We start from the raw sequence: 25,574 nt of genomic DNA, 5'->3' as shown, positions 1-25,574 counted from the left end.
GGGGGGGAGGCGCAGTCCCCGGGAATTTTTTTTCGGACCACGCTCTTCAAACACGCGCAAATGCGGGAAAATGCCCTTTTTGCAAAATTTTCCCCCATTATTTGATTCATGTTAGCTACGGTAAATAGCAAAGCATTTTACAATTGTTATTGACACAAACATACAGTATACTTCCCCCCCAATGAGTTTTACATCGTTTTTGGACAAATCTCGAGGACCATATTTTAGAAAAGTGGGGGGTCCGGACCCCCCAATTCTCCCCCCTTGGGTACGCCACTGAGTGGGATATATTTATAGCTGTTGTATTATTCATGAATAAGAATGAAAATAATTACAAATCATTTGATAGAAAACGACTTCTCATATCATATGGTAATATTCAAAAGCTTCTGATAATTATTTCTTCTACAAATCGCAGTTTGTATCATATCGTTTTTCTTATTTCTTGTCCGGAAAGACTGAGTAATTGCGATGATTCTTTTTGGCAATACGAATCCGAAGTACTCCAGGTACTCCTCACCTTTGGGAATAATAACAGAAAGAATAGACCCATCAGTATGCTTCCTGTTACCATGTTTGCCTGGATGTCGAAGTAAACCTTCGAATTATTATGTTAATGACTTAAAGAGTCACACAGGGATGCAGAAAGCATATATATCATACCATCGAGAGCAATTTTTCAGGTTTAATCTCAAATAACTTGAAGTGGTTTACTAGTTTTCTTTCAACCGATCAGAATTAGTTGCAATTTTGCCGACAATAATTGCTCATGTGCCTTGAGAAGTGGTTTCATCTGACGTCAATAATTCATGTGTATTCTTTGCAATATTCATTTCTCAAGGAACCATCACATGGCTTATTTATGCAGTGGAGTCTTCTGCCTTAAAACCTGCCTCTAGTCTTTGCAATTATTCACATGTAGGGTTTATTTCTGTAGCACATAAAAAACATTTAGAATGAAAACCGAGCTGCATTAAAATATGATTATGTCAGTTTCATTCAAATTGCGACAAAATCTTGATTTTGTCTTTTCAGCAGACTCTTTCGCCACATTTAATATGGCTCTTGCATTGGTGTAGATGTTCAATTTCAAACTAAGGATCAATTTCATTTATGGTGGGTCTTGCTACAGCATACTTTGTGCCCAATAGCAGAATCTAATTAACCTTCGTCTTAACTGAAATTCATTTTTTTTATTTTTGATAGATGCGAGTTGCTTTACACCAGTTCAAAGATTTTTTTGACGAGATATAGGGCTTTATGAAAAGGCAGAACGTATTTTCGAGTCATAACATCTAAACTGAGCCTATCTTACTGCTCAGACTAGAACAAGAATTGTGACAGAACGTTGGTCACTTAATACCCAAACGAGGTAGCCTCTCTTTCAAGGAAAATTTAGCGATGTAGCTTATACGACAAATTATACGAATGTTTTTATGACACCGTCGTTGAAGTTGTAGGCTCGCGTTGATGGGGCGGAGGCGTAATCGCATGGGTGATGCTGTTTTTTGTCATTAACTGACAAAGTAGCTGCAGCAACATGTCTTTTGATTTGCCTGGGGCACGCTGTTTCAGAAATGTTGAGCCGACATATATATCCACCGACCTCGTTGTACCTGGAAAACCCCGCAGAATGACACTCCCTGCAATTGGGTAAGTTAAGAATTAGCATATTGTGCATAAGATTAAAGGTAATGGTAGAATAATGAACATTGGACGTTCGGGACTTCGAAGGCTTGCTGCCAGATGTGCTTTAAACGCTCATATTAATCGAGTCTTGTTGTAATTGTCTATTTCGAGATTACCTTTGCAACTATCGAGAAGATACGCAATAGAGCACTGGAATTTAGACATTTACGTAAAAAAATCCGTTAGACGAACCAGTGCCACCCATTTCTTCAATGTTGTTCTTGTTAGTTTCAATTGTGTATACTTGTTGTGTCGTCATGAAGTTTTTTAGAAGATTTGTAGCCAAAAGGAAAAATTTATCCGAAAACTGTAGATAACATGTATGTGAGAAACTAAATTATGCAGTAGAAAATTGTACTGTTTCCGTGATATTTATTGTATTGATATCAAGCTCATTTTGAAAGATTTTACCAGCAACAGAGATTATTTTAGACCTTGCTTAATGAGGTGATAGGAATTTTCGTTTAGCAGTATTAATTTGATTGCTTCTTTCAGGCGACGTACAATCTCTTCGTGCGTGTGCATCATACAATCCTCCGCACGTTTTTTCTGTAGTTTCACTGGTGCTTGATTAGTGGATAAAAATTCCTGTAAATTGAAAAAATGCAATTTCTTTTTTCCTGTATCACACCTTGACCCTTATGTTGTTTTTTATAAATTCGCATAAAAATACAAACAAAGATAAGTTTAATAACGAGACCAGAGAGTGCAAGGTTATACATGTTATCCTTGTGGCCTTAGACAGAAGTATAATCAAAATAAAAAGAGTAGACTACATTTAAAGATAAATTCAAGGAAATTTGGTGTTACAAAATTAAAAAAATGACCACCAAATAGCAAACATTTCAAAACATTCTAAAGCTCTTCGTCTGACACTCTTCAGAGTTTAAACATCAGAATATAGAATAAAAATTTGAAGTGGCAGAACACTTTGACTTTTCGATTTATGTTCTGTAGTTTTGTACTCTGAAGAGTATCAAACGAAAAGCTTTAGTACGTTACAAAATGCTTGCTTGTTTGAAAGAAAGTAAAAATGAATGGAAGAGAGATTGCAGCTGTGGTACATTTAGAGGCCTTCTGTAGTGGGAATAAAACCAAGAGTTGCCTGCAGTAGCTTAAAGTTGGTAGCAATAGTTGATTAGTCGTTCCCATACAAGGCGATATTAGCAAAGAATGTTTTTGTGGTACAGAGTTTTGAAATATTTTACTAAAGCTGACACATTTTACTAAAGCTGACTAAGTAAAGATCCAAAACTTTGCGCTAGGGAATATATATGCCTAGTTGTGGATCGAAATAGGCCAACTAGAAACGCGAACACATGACTGTTGATGTTGCCCGATCACAGCCGCTTGCCTGGGAGTAATAATACTGTATTTCTACTGTTAAGGAGCTGTATATCTGCTTATCGCCAACTATGATGCTGATAGAGAAAAATAGCAGTAGTGCATCTCATTGAACTGGCTAATAAAAGGCAGTATGTCTCCACAATTATTGGCTAATAAAAACAATAGTTCTTACAATTTATCTCCTCTGAAATCCGTCATGGCGCATTTTTAATAATCTTAATTTTCAAAAGACTTTTGAACGGGATGAAAAAAACGGATAGAAACGTAGACTTTGCATAGCAATGCACTAAACACCAACTGCAATATCGTGCAAAGCAACCTAAAATTCCTCACTGTTCAAGACGGAAAGGAAAGTTCAACTAGATAAAGTCGCCATGATAGTGAAAAAGGAGCCATCGAGTCTGGAATTTTACCTATCAAACTGTACAATTAATAATAAAGCTTTCATACTGCTTATAGCAATACACATATGTTACAGGAGGCATGAAGTAAACAAAGCAGCAAATTTTAAGTGGGGTAATGAAGTACCCTATGACGCCTACCGTGTATTGAGATATACCCAGAATATGCCAAAGTCACAGACTAAAAATGATCCGAGCCATGGTCATTTTGGAACTAAAGTCGTTCAGATGTAAGTAGAAATACTTCTGCAACAATCTTTGCCTAAATTTTGAAGGCCTACACAAAACTTAAACAGTTTATTCTTTCTTTCTTTATGATATTTTTGCACCATATTCGCGAAAATTGAGGAGATCAAGGAATTCTTCAAGTTTGTAATAAGATATTACGTCTTAATTGAAAAGTTAGAAGAACCATGCATGTAAAGAGACATTTTTCTAGTCTATTTCGTTGATCTTGATGATTTTTATATGAGGGTGTCTAAAATGATGACGTCTTTCCTTTGCTCATCGTCAGTTAACTAGCAGTGACGTTTGAATAATTGCAATGTTGCGTAAAATTCATTCCTTTTGTTTTAACAAACGATGGTTCTTCAGTCAGTTAGCTATCTCTTTTGAGGAACGCTGTTGAGCAGCCGTATGAAGTGACCCAGCTGAAGCTAAGTGAATGCAGGTTGAACGATCAAAGGTAAATTTACTTCTGCACTGTTTTTGAAATGTACATCCTGGTCGAAAGCATGAATCTCAAAAATGATAAAAACAGAAAAACTACATAGAAGAGCATTTTATTTCGCACTTCTTAGAGTATGAAACCTTGCAAAAATTCAAAAAATATCAAACGGAAGTTATATTCACGTGCACCTTGAATATATTGTAGCAGGCAGACCTGATAAAGTCAGCTAATGGCCAAAGAGATAAAAAATTTTCTGTAAGTCAGCTTCTGAATGACTTAGACTTATTCATGTAAAAAATAATAGAATATAGAATAAAATAGAATTACATAGACCAAAATTCAAGAATAAATTTAGTTTTAGTATGATTTTGTTGTCGAATAGCACAATATTATATAAGTTTATTCAATTTTTTAATACCTTTGGCTTTTAATCAATAAATTTTGAATAGGTGATTTGATGTTGCTCTCGTTTTTGTTTGTTCTGTAGACTTCCTCCTGTCAACGATGAACTGATTCCGTGAGTTTTGTCATAAAATTTTTATTTATTCATTCAAGCACACTTATTTTGATTGAGCTGCTTTTAAACGATATATCTTGCCTAATAACTTCCATGACATGAAGAGATTTTAGTATTATTTATTCCAGTATTATTCAGAAACTTGCCAAAATTGCTTTCGTTTTCATTGACAAAGATATTGAAGAACCACAAATAATAAATTATACATCTTAATATACATAAACAATTTGAATTTTTGTAGAATACAGACTACAAACTACAATACGCTGAATAAGCCATCGAAATGCGTCGAGACAAATCTAAAACTGCGCAGTTGCATAGCATCAATCGACAGATAAATAAAATAATGCGCTCGAGTTCATAGTATCTTTTTGTTATACCTGTTGCGAATCTGGCCTGGTGCAAATGCCGACTGATTTTGATATTTAAAAAGGATTAAATAAGTCTTGTAAAACGAACCATAATTTTGCTCGATTATGCTCTCCAACGCCCTTTCTTGCTTCTTGTAATTTTGTCTTGTTTTGTCGTTAACTAAACTTATGTTGACAACTTTTTTGTTTTGCTGGCACAATGATTGTAAAATCATTTGCATTTTCAGAAAAAGCAAGATCCCCTATTTGGAAGCTCTTGACCGCGTGCAGCCATACTTCTCCCACAGATCGAAATTCGAAGTCTTTCCTTCAACCGATTGTGCTACAACCGCAACAAATATTTCAGAAAAATTGAAAGGTACTAATGTTTTTGAGCAGCCTTTGAATTATTATATCTTAATCAATACAGTTTTAGCAGACCATTACTTTGCTAGAAAACATTCTTTACTTCTATCCAACAACAGCATTTATAACGACTGCAGTTTTAAATTCTTAACTGCAACTGTAATAAGATTCAAAATGGTTGTTAGAGATGTTGTTTGCTGACTTCTTAAGCTTCTTCACTAGTATATATAACTCTATCATACTATCCATCCAATCGATTTTTGATACTTTGACAGGAAATTTGAACTCTTCAACTCACGGAGGCAACAAACCTAGCCCAGTAAGTCTCTTTTCCCATGACTGATATTATGTTGGTTTTCTCTTCCTTTTAATGCAAAAGGTCAACACAAGAACAGATATATCGCGTTATACGTGAATCTTGGAGTTTCAGCCTATAATTATTCTGTTCCATGCACCAAAGCCTAGAAGCTGGTAAATGGTGATAAACCCGATTTTTTCTATCAAAAAGGTTTCTTTCAGATCTGTAAAAGCAGATTACACATACATGTTTTAGGATTCAATCAAGCATGTCTTGAGTCTAAGTGCTATTTGAATAAGGTAAGGTTCAAAAATTCGACTGAAAATAGTCCTTTTCTGGATGTATATTTGCTATCTTATACCAGATCTGGAACATCACTAGTTACTTTTGTATTAACATTTCCTCAGTGTTTACTCTTTTCTACTAAATCTTTAGACAGATTGCTCACTATCGAACTTTTTTGCAGGGGATGAAGTCTCTAGCAGTTTCATCTCAAACTTTGGAGTCTCTTAGTCTAGTAAACAAGAATATTTACGGAACTACGACATACATGTGTAGCTACCAGAATCCATCTTACGTCAAAAAATCTAACTTGAAAAGAAAATCGTATCGGAAGGCTGCGCCAAAGCATGTGACCTTTAACCTAGACGTGCAATGCTATGGTAATGGCAGCCCCTCTGCAGAAGAGCAAGTGAGTTCTATAAGAGAGAAATGTTCACCGCCACCACTTGATGAAAACAGAGAGTTCTTCTCCGGCACTACCAAAGACATAGATGGGTTAGAGGAGGAGAAAATTTGTCGCTTTTGCGGTAAAAGCAAGCGAAAAGTTGTAAAACTAAAGTATCTTGATTCGAACGGGAAAATCGTGAATGTACCAGTCAATCAAAAATCAAATTGGCACAGGGAAACGATGAACACTTCTTCTAGTCAAGGTTGGACATCGTGGCCAGTTGGTCATACCAGTCTTGAAGAAGATAGGCCAAATCATCCAAAGATTATAATCCAAGGGTACAGCAACAGGCCTAAGTGTTCCAGGAGGTTTTCTGACGTTTGTGAGTGCGAAAAATTTCCACAATTACGTGCCTCAGTCTTGAAGGCCGAAGAGATCTCAAAACGACGAGCGCAAAGCTTTGCTAGACGAAACTACACAACAATATCTGTTTTTCATCTATTAAAGCACGATGAAACTGCTTCAAAAAAGCAAATTGAGCTAGAACGTGGCAAAATAGAAAACGAATCAAAAGACTTTCTCCATCATAAACGGACATGGAGTCAGAAATCGGATGCACATAAAAGGTTTCATGAATTTTACCCAGATGTTATTCCAGATTTGCGAGATTCTAGAAGAAATGTTAGACGCGTACTGTTTTCTGGATATCCGTCGCACGTTTTCAGATAAACAGTAAGCATGTAGTAATGAGGAAGTGTTGTTTGATTCGTCATTTTTGTTGCCCTGTGTCGGTTGCAAGATGTATGTTAACGGATGATAGAATGTCAGAATGAAAATTTCTACGCCATTTTTGTCAACAGCATTTAAAATTAATTTTTTAATTATTGATTATATTCTTGAGTTGAAACAAGTCTTTCTTTAAGTATATCTACTAGAAAAACATAAGATTCAAATACAGGATAACTATTTTAAAGAAAATGATTGTTTTCAATGATCACACGACCACATACATCAAAATCCATTGAAGATCCTCACAATTTAGTTGCTACCCTTTCCTAGAACCTAGAACTTAGAATTTAGTTCCTAGAACGTTATATCTACGCCTATCGCTAGATGCTGCTTGGAATTTTTACTTTCTTTTGTTGCACTTTGCATTCCTCCTTTGCATAAAATTACAATGTCTGCTAGAACAATTTGGAACACTTCAGCAGTACCTTCTCAAGTAATCAATGTTTGGCTCAAATTTTGTCACTTGATTTGCTTAAATATCGCTACAATACAAAAACTAAAAATAACAATAGCATTATTGAAACGAGAAATCAAATTCCCCTTCCGTATAATGTAATGGCGTTTCCTCAACCTACGGTAGCCATATTTTTACAGGCAGCCATTAAATGACCAGGGAATGTAAAACTTTGCAAAGGTGCTGAAATCACATGTAAGTGTTTTAACATTTTGCAAACATCCCAGTTCCTAACTAAAACGTCCTGTTCTGTATAACGTTTGTTCATTCCGTTTTCCATATTTCTTCAGTCGCCACCTTCTGGAAGGCAAACGCTGTGGTGTCCATGGATGCTAAAATAAAGTTGAATTATTATTTACTAACTGCTAGAGTGTTAGAGGTTGAATTATAAAGTACTTGGTATTAGCCCATCATTTGATGTATTGTCATAGCACAGAAGTTTGTATTGTGTTGATAATGAAATTATTGCAACAATAATACTTGGTAGGTTTATGATGTGATGGTGTCTCGATATTAGATGATATTATAATATTATCTGATATTAGACGCATACTGATAATGTTTATTCTTTTGAGCTAACTGCACGAATTTATAAACTTTTTATATCACACTCATGAGATTGATCGTGATTATATGAATGCAGCATGTTACAATCCGACTTGCGATAATTAGATAATTTCTTTTGAGAAACAGAATATTATTAAACCTGATCTTAGGGTTTGTTGTGATGCTAATTTGAATAAATTTAAGGGTCATTATGAATGAATGTGACAGTGAAAATTGTAACTTGATATTTTAGAAACCATTTTTAGCCCGCCCTTTTTATTGTAATTTAGTTCATCGTCTCCAAACTGAAACTTTCTTGTCATCCTTTATGTTTTGTTATGCAATTGAAATTATAACAAATATGCAAAATAAATGTAATTTACCCGACGCTTTTGCAAGCGAGCCCTTGTTTGCATGGTCCACAAATTGGTTCATTTTGAGCCCGATATTCGGAGCAGATTTGATGGAACAAGTTGATGGGACCACATGTCTCGTGTTCCTCTAGCATTGGCTTGCAAATAGGATTATGATGGTCCACTGACATTTCAAGAATACAGCAAGCATCAGAGCCTAAAAAAGCAATGAAAACTTTTGATATCACATAACTTTAAAGTGAACTAAGAAACAGCTCTACTTTCGCAGGCAAAATTCTTGTGCTCAAATGAATATTTAATGTGTTATAAAAAACCTGATGGAAAATTGAGAATATCGCAGATTTTTCACCCCAAATGTTGTCTGTTCTAACGACATTATTTCTAATAGTAATAAAATATAGGGTGATGGGTTTGTTAAAAGATAAAAGCATCTACAATACCACGAAGGCAATATTCCTTGGTAAAATAGCCTTAAAAAATTGCACATTATTATTTAGAAAATTGTAATCGGATTGACGCAGCTCTGTTCTAGTAAAGTATGTGACGTGTTTTAAGACACGTGATTTCTCAACTCATCTCTTTGTCAACGGTGTTTAATTGCTGTAAAGGTCTAGGTATAACAATCAAATGTGTACTTCACCTAATGCGTAAGACGATAGCAGTTATGAGACAGTATAACCGTTCTCTACCTTTGCAGTCTTTTGCCTTATCACAATATGTTCCTGGCATGCCAGCAGATACACCACCAGCACAGTAACCATACTGGCACTCCATTCCTTTGCAACATTGACCATTTGCATAGCAATGTTCATCTTCTTTTCTGCACTTAAAGCAATAAATGCCTTCGCAGTACTGATCTGCTTTGCATTGCTTGTTTATATCACAACGTCCCAGAATCGGCCGTTCATCAAGATGGTGACCATCATCCATGAACTGAAAGAATCGAAAACACTTTTAGACTAGCGTTGACCCAACAGTAGATTTCCTAAGTGATGAAATTATTTTTCGAGCTTCTGAATTTGGACCAGTGAAATGTGTGAACAATTGGTTGATATGTGACCACGTGTGAATAGGTTCTTTCTTTATAAACTTACTATAATTCGATCATGGTTCTAAAGTTTGACCAGGCCAAAAGAACAGTAACCTATTAGAAAAATTAACTTCTTCCACTTACTATGGTTCTTTAAAGTTGCAATAGATTTCACTTAAATTGCACTTTAAAGAAAATTTATGTCGTTCTTATTGGTGTCAAATTCAACAATTCTAAAGATGAATTCTTTTAATGACATCACGTTTCAAACTCAATACAAATACTTTCAAAGCTAGACAGCCATGGGCTATTGACAGTTTGACATTTTCTCAACCTTATACACCAATGTTGGGAAAAAGCACTTGCTCAACCCACTAGCATTGAGCATAAACAGCCCTCTAACAGATCAGTGACCAAACTATGGCAAATTCCCTCCCTAGAAAATATCGAATTCAATATTCCTCTCAATATTACTGCTTAATGAAATTATTAAACCAAAAATGTTTGTTGTTACATAAGATATTTTGCAATTGATTGAGACAACTGAGACGAGTTTGACAATTACAGGTTACATTGCCAATAAAATGTGCAATGTATTTCGGAGATGCACTTTATGGCCTAAGGATAGACCAGCATTAATTATGGACTTCTTAAATTCAAACACTCAAGAAATCAATCGTTCAAAAGATAGGCACTGCATACATTAGCATTTTAAAACAAACATTTCTGTCTACTTTTTAGCATTATTCGAGTTCGTAACTTACACGATACTTACACGTTTTGTCGCCTTTTCGTCCCTGAACTTTTCTTCCGTTGCAAGATGGAATGCAATTTTATCTTTTCTCGATATCTTGTCACGTTTTTCAGTCACATTTAGCTTTGATCCTACTTCATTTTTTCTATGTATCTTGTGTCCATGTTTTGGCGACATACGTAATCGAATGTATTCTGCTCGCTTGCGATCAATTGTCTTTGGTTTTTCAGCAGTAGTTGTATTAGAAAGAATTTGCATCGGTTTGAAACCTAACTTGTGAACGTGAGAGGCTCTACCGTGCTTCAATCCTCTGTGATGTTTAGAATCCTTTGCGTGAGTAAAGGCAAAGCTAGCGCATAGTAATACTATCATCATGGTTATGGCAGCCATCTTCCCGCAAGATATCTCGTAATACACGTATAGAATATATTATAAGTCTCGCAACTCCTTAAATTTTGCTCATATTCAAAATAAAACCAGTATTGTAAACACTCGATATGCACTTCACAACCGGCGCTAACGAAACACATATAATTCTGCCGTTTCTCTTAAGTTAAACAAGTCAATCATTCAAAGTTCCTTTTTAGGATCAAACGACCACGTGGTCAAATTTTCTGTCTAGATTGCCACCAGTGCGGCGATCAAAAATGTTTATCAAAAGTTTCATATCGCTGCTAAAAGACGTAGTTAGCCAATAAATGCTATTTGCAAAGTGGCTTACTGTACAATAAACATACATTCCATAAATTGATAAACATTTGGAAGACCTCTTTTTGAAACTGTCTAGGAAGCTCTAATTTATGCTTTATATGTCATTGTCATTTAATTGCAGGATTAAGTTCTTCACATTTGACTTCGTTTTGTCATCTAAGTCTATAGTTAAGCAGGTGTGCCCTTATCAATTTTTCAAAGTGTTCATTTTGATCCTAACTTTGACCTTATGATCTTCGAATTAATATAGATATTGAAAATTAATTGTACGTAAATGTAAGATTTGATTATAATCCTCTTTGAAAAATTAAACAAAAGTTTGATGTTTTGTGGAAATGATTTTACTCACCTGCATGCCAGAGTACAAAAAAATTCTAAGAGCATCATCATTCTTAAGGAATTTTAACTTAATGAAAATTGGTCGACATATAACATTGTAAGAAGTATCATCTTTGTGCTTACCAGTTTTGCCACCTTGACATCAGTGAGAAAACTGAATATCAAATAAAAAAGAAAAGGAATTAGGTCCTAGTTAAAATTTTTATATGAAGTCAACATACATTGTTCTAAAAAAAGGATTACCTTAAACGGTCTTAAGTCTAATAAGTTTAAGAAAGAGGCAGTTATGTTGACACGTCTTCAAGGTCATATAAGGGTACTTTATTTAATACATCCAACCTGTACATACGTGAATGACGTAATTAAATTGTTCCTGGTCAGAAAAGGAGCTTTTTTCGAGATATTCACACCTGATAAAGATCTAAACTTGAAGTTATTACACACCTACATATACAATGCACATTTTTGCTTATCTTATGGACATTATTCGATGTTATAAATGTTTCCATTAAAGGATTGGTTTTAACGATGGATATTCACAAAAACATAGATTTTTTCCACGATATGCTATGAGCTGTGACAGCACTACATTTTAATGATATTGCAAAAAAAGGATGATTACTATCAGAAAAGTATTGGATTTTGGTATTTCTTACTTAATACTAATAAAGCCTGATGTCAACCAATATTTTTTGCTATTTTCAACATCGCATGAATATAATTGGTGATTACTTTACTATTTCAGTGCTGCTCTAGCTGTACTTTCAAAGTTAGGTCATTTTTCTCCCATCTTTCAACTAAACTATTAAAGTTATAACAATTAAAGACTCTGCAAGGTCTTGTAAGCCGAAACACACGTTTTCATCCAGCTATATTATTTTGTTTAATTGTCTAGAATACGAAAACCAACTGCACCAGTTTTGTCCAGTGTCAGGGCTATTAAGCACATCTAGATCGAGGACCTAAAGCTAGATATTTTTCTCCTATTGACAAACCACACTTTTGTCTTATACCGTGCGTGTAAGGTTTGTCTATGTTGCATACCGTAATGCCTCGAATAAGCACCCGGGCGCTTATTTAATTTTTGAGGCTGTAGAGTGGGCACTTATTCGAGGGGGGCGCTTAATCGAGGGGAGCGTTTATTTAAAATATAGATTTGGAAGTGACTGGAAAAATGAATGTGTTTCAATTGAAGCATGTTATTATGATGAAAAGGCAAACAATGAGAATGAAAACTAAAACAAACTGTGTTGGTCATTCAATCTTTCTTGGTGGATTGCCTTCCAATTATGTTGTTTTCGAAAATTTGAATAAGCGCCCGTTTCTGAAGGTTGAAGGCTGGACGCTTATTTGAGGGGTGGGCGCTTATTCGTGGGGGGCGCTTATTCAATAATTTCACCTCTGGGGTGGGGGCTTTTTCGAAAGGGGCGCTTATTTGAGGGGGCGCTTGTTCGAGGCATTACGGTACTTGGATTATAGTTGTTTTGATTCTGTTAAAAAGCTTCCATCTTTTTGTTAAATAAGCCGTATATTTTGACAAAATTTTACCCCTCAAGTTCCTTACTTAATGACCAATAATTTCAGTTGGTTGAATTCATTATTAGCGATTCTTTGTTTTGTCTTCGAAGATTTCCCAATGAATATTAAAGTACAAAAAAATGTCTATGGCATAGAGACGGTACCTGCATGCTATCTCCCGCCTTCTGTTTACAAACTGATTTGGTTTTTCTAGCATGTTTGTGAAAATACCTCTAAAAATTGGAATTTCCCCACATTTGTTAATTCTTTCGTTGAATATAAGTCCTTCAAAATTTAATGAATGGTTTACGTAGTTCCCCGTGCTAATTCATACAATACTACTTAATGTCGTTTCCTTATTGACAGATTTTTTTACTGTCTTATGCAGTATTTCGGTAGCTTTTGGACGTTACGTATTTAGTGAATAATTGTTGCATTTCAAGCGCTGGCCAAATTTTCGAAAGAAATAAACTTGCTCTTGTTCTTTAAAATCTAATATATGTAATTCAGGGTTTCAGCTAAAAAAACCCGCGATGACGGACAAAACAGTGCTCGATGTTGACAATAATGCAAGTGTAAAGGATGGTTTTGGATTTTGCAAGCTTTAAATTAAAAGCTCTTATATTCCACTAGAAGTCTCAGCTTTCATTAAATGGATTTCCTATCTGTCAGCTGGTTTAATCTATTGAATTGATAAGAAAAGATCGATACCCCTAATCTTAGATTTTCCTTGCTTCAATCCGTACAATGGTTTCTATCTCTGATTATTGACACCTAGAATCATGTTTGTTTTCAGTAGCCTAAATGTGCCAAGCAATATGATTAAACGGACAATTGCACAATGCTTGCATATGCACAAGATGCAAGGGAGTGCGGTCAGGTATGTGACTTTATGACCCTACCTGCCTGCACAGTGTTGGCAAACGAGACCATTGGCTTTGAATCGGATCACCCGTCCAGTATTCTCACTGGCAAAACATTCAGGCTTTACCTGTAGTTTATGTCGTCGTTTCTTAGCCTCTTCGAACTCTAGAAGAATATATATAATTCCTGTGGAATTTTGTCCGTGCTACGGGGACTTTTTATCGTGCTGGAAAGAAGAAGCACGATGTTGCGTGCAAAAATTACTTTGATATCAGGATGCATCTTATTACTCGTTGCTGTTAGTGCAGCATTGAAAGCGAAGAGATCATCGAAAAATGCCAAGAGGGTTAGTTGTTCGTTTTGATAATGTTCATTTGGCATTAACAGATAAGCAACTCTCAGATGATTAGATAAAATCAAGTTATTGCTTCTAATGTGAAGCTAATATTCTCTAGATTTTGTTCTAATTTTCATTAGTTCTAATTCCAATTATAAATTGATAGTTTTGCTTTACCTTGTAACCTATTTGGCTGTTAGATAACTTGAGATTTGACTTGTATCTAATTTTGTCCATTTGAATATGTCAATGATTTGAGTCTCTTAGTTATTCCTAACCAATCAACATAGACCACATCCCAAGCAGGCAATTTCAAATTATCGAAGTCCATATCATTAGCTGTAGATTTTAGGTATTAAAACTTTATATGGGATTCGTGAGTTGCATATGATGCCTATTTTAATTGATGCCTAAATGGTAGACAGAATAATATTGATACCACACCGTAATTCAGCTAATAACAAAGGTATTTCTTGAAACAAAGTAAAACAGACATATTACATAGATTCAAATTCAAATAGTATACCTAAAATTGATTCTACAGATAAATTTTTAACAAACCCATGTTACTTTAACTTTGATAGCTAATTTAACTCAAATTTGCAACAAACTATCTTTATTTGTATTCATTGAAGATTAAAGGAAGCTAAAAGTGTCAACTTCGGCGTTCATAGCAGCAGAAAGGCTTTATCTTTGCTAACATTGTTTTGAAGAGAATACTTCAGTCATATTGAAACTTTACTGATTGAAATAATTGCTTTAATCTGGAAATCTGAGCCTTATAATGCTATTGTGACCAACTCAATGTTTTCTTTTAGTTTGAGCTTCCAAATGAACCGATTGCCCCAATTGTTGCAAGAGCAGAAATTGCACCGAGGATGTTAGCTCCCGGTTACTACTCTCAAGAATGCAATGCACACAAAGCCTGCCCAGAAAGTGAGAAAAAATGATTTTTTTCAATCAAAATTGTATTGAGGCACTCTGTTAACGCCAGTACCATTTTGGCTGGAAAGCCCTAATGAGGCTCGAAACAAAGGGTTCCATATCTGCACATGCCAAATTATCTACAAGATTCTTCTTAGTAAAATGTATATTGTCAGACTATAAGGACATACATAAATAACAACAAAATACTTATATATCTTCCAGTAGCCATTTACTTGTTTTGAAGGCTTAACAAAGCTAAAGACAAGTTTTGAAGAAATGTAGTTCCATCAAAACTTTGCACATGACCTAAACTAAAATCTCTTGGAGCTACAAACTAAAAACCTCCCTTTTATGTTATTTTACCGTTAATTTTGCATTGCATGTTTTGATTGAACATAGATTGTCCTTTGGCAGTACAGAGTCAAAGTTTCAATTCTCTTAGTTTGGCAAACTGTCTCGAGCCTACTTTCTCATTCAAAAGCTCTCTTATTTCTTGTGTAGAGAAATACTGCCACTTGTTCTTATGCGTCCACTGTCTGAAAGAAAATGTTGCTTGTACACAAAACGGTCAATGCTGTGAAGGACAATGTACATATGGTAGGTGCAAAGCTGGTGTGACAGAAGGACAACCTGGAACATTTTGTGACAGACATGAAGATTGTGCAGGAGAGGGAAAAGCTGCATGTTGCGTTAGGTTGGTCGATGTTTGATTTCTTATTGACCTAGTCAAGGTTAACACTGATTATTACCAATTCTGAATAGCAATGTTATCATACACTACGGTAGGAACATAAAGACATTTCGTCCACCCCACCGAACGAAGATAATAAAATAGGCCAACAAAACCATTCCTTAGCAAAAAAAATATGAAAAGAGACTAGTTATATCGACATAATGTTTGTGATATTTCTGAAATTACACCTAAAACCTGTATGTATAAATGTGTACATTTGGCAAACTATTATAGAAAGAAACTGATGCATATTTGAGCAAAATAGACAGGCTTTGTTTCATGCAAAGATTGTACTGTTGACAATTGTTTGTCTTAAAATTTTAAACTTTGAGAATTTGAGAAGAACATTCTTTTGAAGTGCAAAAATCTTAAAACGCTTAAGTTGAATCATAATTGCAGCGATCGTTTATTGCTTTACCGCACCATTTAATATTATGATGTTTCACTTTCCAGGGAACCAGCCATCAACCCACATATTTCAATCTGCAAACCACCACTAGCCGAGGATATGGTCTGCGGTCCAATCAACTTCTTTAGGAACGTATATGTCGGCGCCCAGGTACAAAAGGCATGTGGACCATGCGCACAAGGACTCATCTGCAAGCAAGTTGGGTAAGTTTGACCAAAATCTTTGATATTCAAGAGTATTATTCATTATGCCTACCATTGTATTCGAAATTTTGTGGCAAAATAAAAAGTAGAAGGCTATACTTAGCTATTATAATTCATTGCATAAATTTCTATCATACATCTTGAACTTCAAGAGCTTTTAGCAATTTAATATGTTTCTTTTGACCTAGTCCTTTGTGACAACAAAGCCATGAGAAAGAATTAGCAAGAAAATTGTCTACAAAGACAGTCGTTTGTATGCCACGTTTATAGCATATAGTTTTAGGGCATTCCGTTTATTGCAAATTAACCTAGCAAAAAAGCTTGACGTGCCTCTCAATAGTGCCATTTCTTGAAGATTCTTTATCACGTTAACGACTAAATGTAGCTAAAAATTATAACATTTTCCTATTATTTGAATTTGATATTCATTTGTCTATTTGCAGTCTATTTGGCATCCATGAGATCTGTATGAAAGAAGATGACTAAACAAATATCACTAACGATGAAGAAAAAAGAGGCGAAGAGCTGTTAATGACTCTTTTTAACAAACATCGATATTGGGTAAAAAGATCTATGTAAAAAGAGACGACAATTTTGACTCAAGATAGAATATATGCCTTTGTACAAAATTTGTAGGATAATGTCCATTTATATTTCTTTCAAACCCCAAACTTTTGGCCCTTAAACCGTATTTTCTATACTTAAATCAACGTATCAAATCTTTATCCTTCAGACGATGAATAGCATGGAAATCTTTTTTAGTTAGTTTTTGAAGTCCTTAAAAATCGACCATCAATCAGTAGTATTTAAACCCGATATTTGGCTATGCATCTTGTACTGGCCTAAAACTATGTAATTACCCATTGAATTCATTTTTTGCCATTTCACGATGTAATTTGTGAATTTTGATGTCCAGGAAGGATTATAAGTTTAAACAGAAAGATATTGTGTTATTTTTCTATACTTCTTGAAATCTTTTCTGTACTATACTCCTATCTACATCTTTTTTATTATAAAGACAAAAATCGGTCATATAACTGTGTTATTGTGTAAAACATCTCCATTATTCAGTGTATGGTATTTAAAAAGTGTTTTATTGCACGAAATCTTCCGTTTCTTCGTCAATTTCTTCCATCATAGCCATTATATAGCATCGAAATAACTTTAAGTTGTTAATTTTCAAAGTCGTTTTTTTCATAAGGTTATCTTGTTAAAAGAAATCAGATAATGAAGTTTGAAAGCATTTAGCAAATCAAATTTGACTAGACAAATTAAAAATTAAAGACATAAAGATAAATTCGATGCTCTTTGTACATCCTTTTGTCACAAAATGAAAATTTAGAAATGAAAACAGTTTGAATTGATCACAATCAGGTAAAAGCTACTCAAAAGATTAGCTATATGATATAGGGAATGCTAAACAGAAAACTAGAGACAAGAGAACTTGGAAAATTGAATATATAAAGATTTTCTAAGGAATGCAATAGAGGGCAAAAATAAAAAAGCGCTAGCAAGATGGCTTTACTCTTTGCTAACGATTTCAAGAAAAAGTCAATGGGAAATTTCCTGTTTGATAGTGTTAAATGCATCACGTTACGTCTAGAAGTACTCTGTGAAAAATATGACCAAAAGTGCCCCATAATAATGACCAAAAGTATAGTCTGTAGGCTTTTAGAACTCTTTCAAACAATCCTATGCCATACAATGATTTTTCCGCTTTAAATCTATTGTAAACATGTCAGGAATGACAAAACTGGCTTATATGTCGATGACTTTTTGAAGGGCAGTTGGTATAGCTGTAGCTTTTCAAAACAACCAAACTTTTGATTTATAATAGTGAAAATATACGTTTGCAGTTATAAGGGAAAAAGGTAATGCAATGCTTCGTACAACTACGGTTCAGTTCATATACTATAAAAACTAGCTTTAGTTTGTAAAGCAGGACAATTAAAAGTTTCAGGCATCAGGCAAATGTTAATGAGAGAATTCAAACAAGACCGGTAACACATGTTGAAAAATGTGTAAATAATGTCTATAGAGATTTGTTAAAAGATAATTTTACCTACCGAGGTTTGTTTTTGGTATGAATAAAAGTTTATTCATAATTTATTCATGATAAAAAGTTTGTTTTTTAAGAAAATGGGCATGATTATCAGGGAGATCTTATCTGATTCTAATGATGTAGAAAACTGCTGATTAAGGGAAAGACAAACTGTTTGTGTGCAATTCCAAATAAAATTGTTTGTTAAGTTGTTTGATATGAGATACATGTTATCATATCTAAAGTTTGAATCCAAGGGAAAGAGCTTATCATATCATCTTTCCAGGTTTTTGATACTAATCACTGCAGCTTTATTGCTGAGTTCTTGTTTACTGACAGATAAACCGTTGTTTATTGCCTAACTGACTGTGAACAATCCCGGCAAAGTATCAATGTGGCTAAACTGATAGCATCTGCTCTCGCTGTGCTAATTTCTTTGAGATCGATGCACAGGTTTAATTGAGTCTATACACCTTTGCAAAGGCTTCACTGGCTTTGTCACGCAGGTGCACATACAGGTCCCTTGGGAGTCAAACTGCAGCACAAAGGTTTCTCCCGAATCAAAGCGAATCATGAACAAGGTTACGCGCTTGTATTTGCAACCATGAATCGGGGTCACAATTGCATGAATAATTTATTGAGACCATTGCAGAGTTTCTCAATTTTTTACTGATGACGATTGTCGACTGTTCCGATCTGAATTTTGCAGAAGTAATTAGTTAATGGAAATATAGGGGCTAGATTGAAAAACAACAATGGATTCTGCCAGGGTTTTGCTCCTTCTTGGAGCTTTTTGTGCTTTAGCCGCTGCCTCTAAACTCGGAGAAAAGATCACTGTTCATGGATCAGAGAAAGAGACAGACGAAAAAACAAAGAATTTTAAAAGGGTATGGTTTCTAGCCTTGCTTATAGTTACAAGGTCTAGTCATAATATGAACTGAATACTAAATAAAAAAATGTATCCTGCTTGACAAATCTGTTACAATGACATGGTCATAAACGAACTTACAGGATAAGGTTTTTGTCGGATAGAAATGTCTTATTCGTTTTGGTGTCAAGCACTTTTCTAGCAATGAGATAAAGTAAGAGCATTTCGTGATACCTAGCATCTATCTTGGAGCATTCAAGCTCTGTTTAAAGACGCAAATAATTTTGCTATTCTCTAACGCTATCTGATAAAAAATTTTGTCATCTATATACAACTGATAAAAAGAAAAATAGGTGAAATTTCTTAACATTCCCTTCTTGTGCTTTACTTATTGTACTGTGAGCGAATCAAAGCTTTAAGTTGACATTTTGACTCACTCACGTACCAACCAAAACAAAAACCAACCAAAGGCTCACTCGCGTAAGTTTCCTAATTGTACACGGAGGTTGTACAAAGGCTAGGCCAAATGAAAATACTGGGCAACTGGGCAATAGCAAAATCCATAGCTGTGTTTTCTTTTTATCTGCTGATTATTATCTATCTAGCAAAAGCATTAGTAAAAATATTGTTATAAAAAGTAATATCTCTAGTGTTGCCGTCTTTAGCAAAGTTTTCTCTTTTACAATCTCGTTAGGGCTTACTGATGAAACAAATAGATACAAAAAGAGAGCGATATAGACAGCAAACATTCAAAACAATAGCTTTTAATTGCATCATTAATAATACAGTCAAATGCTTTACAGAAATACCGGGCAATTCTTATTTCAAACCGTTTAAAATTCAAAGTCAAGCTCTCCTCTGATATGAAAAATTTTCAAGATATAATGTATCTTAAAAACAGATTATCTACAAACAGGTATTGTCACGCAAAGATAAATTGCTGAAAAAAAAATTGAATACATCTCTTAAACAAATGAGTATAAAATGCATCTTAATCAATCAGAATATCACCAAAAACAAATGTTTTCTTAATTTGGAAGAGCTTAGATAGAATTTCATTTTGCTTATCTATATGTTTACAAACGAACCAAAGCATATCTGAATAGCACGTTTGCCAAAAACGAAGCTTTAAAAAAACTGAAAATTTCAATCTTTTCTCTAAATTGAACAAGAGGGCTTTTAATTTCTTTTAACAATCAATTCCTGTAAACAGAATATATCAAATTTATTTATCTGGTAATTTTTCAATGTGCTTTTGTGTGATTTTTTTTGTTCTTAACCAACTTTCATTACTTTGTGCTATGCAATAACTTGCCATGATAAATGAAGGATGAAGCAAACAGCGACAACATTATGCAGTTAATTTTTTACCATAAAAATCCACGATTTTAGTCGATAATACCGACATTACAGGTACATTTATCGTACAATGACAGTCAATTCATAGCAAACAAAGATGCATATTGGACCTGTTGAGCCTAATTTGGTGGATTTCTTAGCAAGGAACCACTTTTTATGACAAGGGTTCTTTGCAAAAATGAGATGTTACAAGAAAATGTCAGGATACGATGAGTTATAAGACAAAAACTTTTGGAAGCTATTAAGCACTACAAAACATATGGTTTTGTTATATTTGTATTTAGTGTTGAATTGTTATGTTAAATGTTATGTTTGCAGGGTTGCTATGTATTTTCATGTTCCCCGTGACATCGTCTTGTAACCTCCGAATGTTTCATGTAAACTTTTATGGAAATGGAAAAACATATGGGAGATTGTTGATTTTGTAGCTAGTAGGATTGACGAAAATAAACTGATGTGATGAAACTCCTCCTTGAGGGATAGTTGAAAAGCATTACTATCTAACTTAATGAAAATAAACACCTAAATCACATGAATTTCTTATAGAACAGTAAATAACACATGGTAGGCTGGCACAAAATTGATCACTGATGCTAAAATTAAAGCATTCCTCTTGTAGATGATCGCTCCCGGATACTACTCACAGGAATGCAATGTTCACAAGCCATGTCCAGATGCGAACAAATACTGCCACATGTTTTTATGTGTCGATTGCCTGAAGGAAAACGTTGCCTGCACGCAGAACGGACAATGCTGCCCTGGAACAGAATGCACATACGGTAGATGTAAGAAGGGTTCCAGCAAAGGAAAGCAAGGTCAGAGCTTAGAATTCACTATTATGATGTCATTTTCATCTTTTTGATTCACAGAAAATTTTTAGAATGGCAAAGTTATATCTAATTTTCATTAAAGAAAGAAGGGAAGGTGGAGTGTTCTTCATGAGAGTAATTCCCACTGCATGTAGGATTGTTAGCCTTGTTCACTAGGGGAAGGTAGATTGTCAATTTTAAGTGAAAATTTTGTGGGTGTAATAGAATAATTTTGCTAGATAGCTAAGGAAGAAATCTGCAAATTAAAAATGAAAACCCGTTTAAATATTTTCAAATTTGTCTTATATCTTTGCATTTGTTTCACTATTGCACGTATGATTTCCAAATCAACTTGTCTTTAATAATTCTACTTGCCAAAGTCAAAAATAATAATATTAAACTGGATCGGTAGGTCTCCAGATGGACACAGCTTTCTTGCAGCATGATGTCATTTCTAACGGCTCTTGATTGTCTCTTGCTTTAGGAACATTCTGTGATCGACAAAAGGATTGCGTTGGTGCCAACCTGTGTTGTGTACGTGAACCAGCTATCAACCCTGTTATCAGCATTTGCAAGCCAGCTTTGGATGAACATCAGACCTGTGGACCTTACAATCAATTCAGAACCGTCTACATCGGAGGTACAGTGCAGCCTGTTTGCGGTCCATGCAAGCAAGGACTTGTTTGCAAGCAAGTAGGGTAAGTGTAGTCAACTTTCAGCTCTATCATCTTCTATTTATAAGGTGAGCCATAAACCTATTGAAAAGAGACACTTATCAAAATTCAATTTACTGTCTTTGTCTGATTATCTGATTATCAAAATAAACTTGTACTTCAGAGTTTCACTTTGAATTCATATGGCTGGGTTATACAATCAATTTATATTGGTCTTGCATTAAGCAAGAAACTCAATGCAAATGCAACAAGGAGGATACTTTGCTTGCTATATATGTCCCTGATTATGTAATGTAGAGAAATTCGAGTTGCTTTGAAATAGTTTGTCATCCACTTTTTCTGGTTGAATTGCTGTAACAAAGCTTTTCTTTCTCTTTAGAATCTTTGGAGTCCACGAAATCTGCTTGCCATCAGGTGGCAAGGGCAAGAAGTAAGCCGTCAAAAAAATCTTTCGGACATGTTCTCGTCCACACTTAAGGATAACAAACTATTTTCATATTGAATAAATAAATGGAAGGTAATTTTACCACCTGCCACTCTAGTTTAAAAAAAACAGGATTAAAACTGGCCCCTATGCCCTTTCATTTCAACCGAATGCATTGAATTCGTTTTATGCTTGTACAGCAGTTAGTTCCTGGTTTGGATTATATTTTGCTACTTGTACCTAAAAACCGTTCTCAAATAAAGATTTTTTTACCTTAAAAACAATGCTTTTTTGTATCGACATTTGTTGAATATTACTATACCCAAAACCCCTTATCCAACATCTCTTCAACAAATAAAAAATATCATAAGTATAAAAAATTTAAAATATAAGCTTAAGTTGGGATGTTCTAGACATTGTATATTCATAACACTGTTGCAGGAAATGACAGACCAGTTAGAACCATTTACTTCTCCCAATAAATTTCAAATCATTTCACTCAGAAATCCCCAAAGACAAGAAGTGCTTTTTAAAACAACTTTGTGTGTTAAATGTAACGTTACTTTGCTACTTTAATGTATTTGACTGCAATGGTTGATTGTTTTTGACCAAGGGAAATGTTGTGTAAAAAGTCGTTATGATAAAGAGCTGATTGTTTTCTTTGTGATGTTCTTCTCAATGCAGATAAATGCAGTTTAATGTAATGTGTTTGCTTTTGTTTTGAGACTTGACAATGTGTCTCTAAATGGAGCAAGAACAGAAATCGCAAGAATAGCTTTTACAAGACCAGGTGTCATTATAACAATAAATAATTTCTTACTTTTGGAAGAAATATCAGCGAAGGAAATCTGAAAAATTTTTCCATCGGAAGACATTGCTATATTCTCTCATCATAGGAAGCGATGATTGGCCGTTGGTGTATCGGCAAAAGTCGCTCCAAGTAACCCAAACAAAACCCTAAGCATAAGATATAACTTAATGGACTCGAGAAGTTACAAAGCAACTTTAAATACTGGAAGGAAATGGAGAAGAAATTACCCACACCATGAGGTCGATGCACCAGTCCTACCTCAAATACCTATGGTAGGTATGAGAGGGGAAGAATTCTAAATAAACACATAAAAAACTGTAGAAGGCATCCTGTCATGTCAATAAATCCCCGCCCTTACACCATACTAAGTAGCGTAGCCAGGATGGTAACATTGAGGAGGGGGGGGGGGGAGGTGAGATGAGCAAGGGGATATTGCGGGTCACACCCTTTGAACATCAGAAAATGCCCTTTCTCAAAGATAATTTCTGGCATCCGAAGGGGGGTGTCCGTCCCCTCTTGCCCCCCTCGCTACGCTACTGAACATACTTGATAGCAAATGGAAAGGCAGCGTGACATGGACATTCAAACCAAAAGATTTTAATTCCTGTTCTGAGCACCCAAACTCAAACACTATCATCTGAGCCTAGGGGCTAAAATTTCGTGCAAAAATCAAAACTTCAGAAATCTTACTGCTCACGTATTGGCTATCATCCCCAATGACACCAAAAACAACATGAAAGCGTAAAACAAGTATGGAAGCATGAGCTTCAGAATCCAGATGTCAATAATTAAATTCAGCAAGAATAAGAACACTGGTGAAATAAAATTATCTTTTGGTGGTACTTGAAACACGGGTGAAAACTTGAAAAAGGCTTTGAAAAAGCAAACATTTGATTAAACAAAAGCTTTTCATCTGATCCAGTTCAGTGTTTAAAAAATCAGAACATAGATCGAAAATTCTACGCTAGGAAATATATAAACCAGTTGTGGATCTAATATTTCAATCAGAACACAAGCACATGACTGTTGAGGTTGCCCAATCATTGCCGCTTGCCTATAGAGAATGTTTATATAAAAAGGACAATAGCCCAATGGAAAGCCACTGCAACAGGGGCAATTTCCCACTAGTAAGTGTATTAAAATAGCCCTGAAAATGAAGTAAGTTGGAGCCTCGATTTGCAGCTTGGCGTCTTCGTTGGGAGCATCTACCTCGTTAGTACCGAAAACAAGCATTCAGCGTACGCTGCTCGATATAGCATTGTGTGGACTGGTGCACAGTAGATATTGCTTTTTACCATAAATGGAGAAACTTTGTTGAGACCGACCTTTTCGACAGTCATGTAGACAAAAACATATTATTTCTGATTTTTGAGAAAAAACATGTTTTGATCCTAAAATTTTTGGACGAGCACAGAGGGGCAAAAATTCAAGTTGGGGGAGGGGGCAATGCCCCCCACGCCCCCTTGGCTTTGTGCCTGTATCTGTGGATTCGACGGGTTTGGTTTTGATAAAGTTCTAAAGTGTGACGTCACCAAAAACCTATTCTTAGAATTTTTGAATCTTAATCACAAAACATAAAAGATCTTTATGAAATTTTTCCACATATGCAAAATTAGTCAAATATGTCTAAAATCAGTTGAGATATTGCCAATGAAAGATTTGAAGTTTGCTAACGAATCAATGTTATTTTCGCTCTGTTCATAAAGTTATGAACAGAGACCAAAATGCAGAGGTTTGATGGGGAGAATGCCAATACACATGCAGTGCTGAGGAGAGGGGGGTCAGGGGGGTCACTGACCTGGGTGCCCTTGGCTTTAGGGGCCCATAAATAATAACTCAATTGAAAAAAATTTCTAGTTATAATCCCACCTCCACATCAACATTAACATAACATAATACTAGAAACAATAATGACAAAGGTCCATGTAGTCGTTGCCTGCCTCAGCGTTAAATATGATTTTGTTAAGAATTTCTCATCTTTGTTTGCTAGAGCGAAATGAGTTCGAAAGCGTCTGAATGTTACCAAAAATGTGATTGCAGGGCAACATACAGGGCAATATGTATGTCATACAGATTTACACTATGGCATTCGCATCTATTTGCAACAGTGTGTCGGTTGTGGTCCAATTTAGTTAACGAATTGAACGTTTTTCATTTTCTAAACTTAAAGAATTTCGAATTATTGTGATAAATTATATCTCTTCCATTGAATATCCCTAAATCTTGTGCCTAACCCATTTGTTTTTTATTCTCAGTTATCTAAATGTATCATCTTGTACCTGATATTTTCTA

The 25,574-nt window shown here is 34.9% G+C and overlaps 4 protein-coding genes across 4 annotated transcripts; 3 read left to right on the top strand and 1 right to left on the bottom strand.

Annotated features, from left to right (window-relative positions):
* Window positions 1-3: 3 nt before the first annotated feature.
* On the top strand, window positions 4-7,039 carry LOC135685725 (uncharacterized). Its single transcript, XM_089113342.1, has 8 exons — window positions 4-1,116; window positions 1,455-1,653; window positions 3,515-3,667; window positions 4,054-4,122; window positions 4,595-4,624; window positions 5,223-5,353; window positions 5,616-5,659; window positions 6,105-7,039. Exons 2-8 carry the CDS (start codon window positions 1,541-1,543, stop codon window positions 7,035-7,037), a joined length of 1,473 nt encoding a protein of 490 aa, XP_088969468.1. The 5' UTR covers window positions 4-1,116; window positions 1,455-1,540; the 3' UTR covers window positions 7,038-7,039.
* Window positions 7,040-7,220: 181 nt separating this feature from the next.
* LOC135685987 (uncharacterized) lies at window positions 7,221-10,817 on the bottom strand. The gene is made up of 4 exons (XM_065202158.2): window positions 10,277-10,817; window positions 9,161-9,404; window positions 8,481-8,667; window positions 7,221-7,883 (listed from the first exon to the last, which is right to left on the bottom strand). The coding sequence occupies exons 1-4, from the start codon at window positions 10,643-10,645 to the stop codon at window positions 7,838-7,840; spliced, it is 846 nt and encodes a 281-aa protein (XP_065058230.2). The 5' UTR covers window positions 10,646-10,817; the 3' UTR covers window positions 7,221-7,837.
* Window positions 10,818-13,780: 2,963 nt separating this feature from the next.
* On the top strand, window positions 13,781-17,402 carry LOC135687215 (uncharacterized). The gene is made up of 5 exons (XM_065203758.2): window positions 13,781-14,033; window positions 14,843-14,960; window positions 15,453-15,645; window positions 16,138-16,296; window positions 16,740-17,402. The coding sequence occupies exons 1-5, from the start codon at window positions 13,932-13,934 to the stop codon at window positions 16,780-16,782; spliced, it is 615 nt and encodes a 204-aa protein (XP_065059830.1). The 5' UTR covers window positions 13,781-13,931; the 3' UTR covers window positions 16,783-17,402.
* Window positions 17,403-18,992: 1,590 nt separating this feature from the next.
* LOC135687305 (dickkopf-related protein 3) lies at window positions 18,993-23,118 on the top strand. Its single transcript, XM_065203875.2, has 4 exons — window positions 18,993-19,224; window positions 21,184-21,379; window positions 21,858-22,071; window positions 22,427-23,118. The coding sequence occupies exons 1-4, from the start codon at window positions 19,093-19,095 to the stop codon at window positions 22,479-22,481; spliced, it is 597 nt and encodes a 198-aa protein (XP_065059947.1). The 5' UTR covers window positions 18,993-19,092; the 3' UTR covers window positions 22,482-23,118.
* Window positions 23,119-25,574: the final 2,456 nt, after the last annotated feature.

The sequence above is a fragment of the Rhopilema esculentum genome, chromosome 17, assembly GCF_057945365.1.
Source record: "Rhopilema esculentum isolate cy_ngs chromosome 17, ASM5794536v1, whole genome shotgun sequence".
Lineage (NCBI taxonomy): Eukaryota > Metazoa > Cnidaria > Scyphozoa > Rhizostomeae > Rhizostomatidae > Rhopilema > Rhopilema esculentum.
The sequence above is the reverse complement of the archived record's forward strand: the minus strand, read 5'-3'. Positions and strand labels throughout refer to the sequence as shown.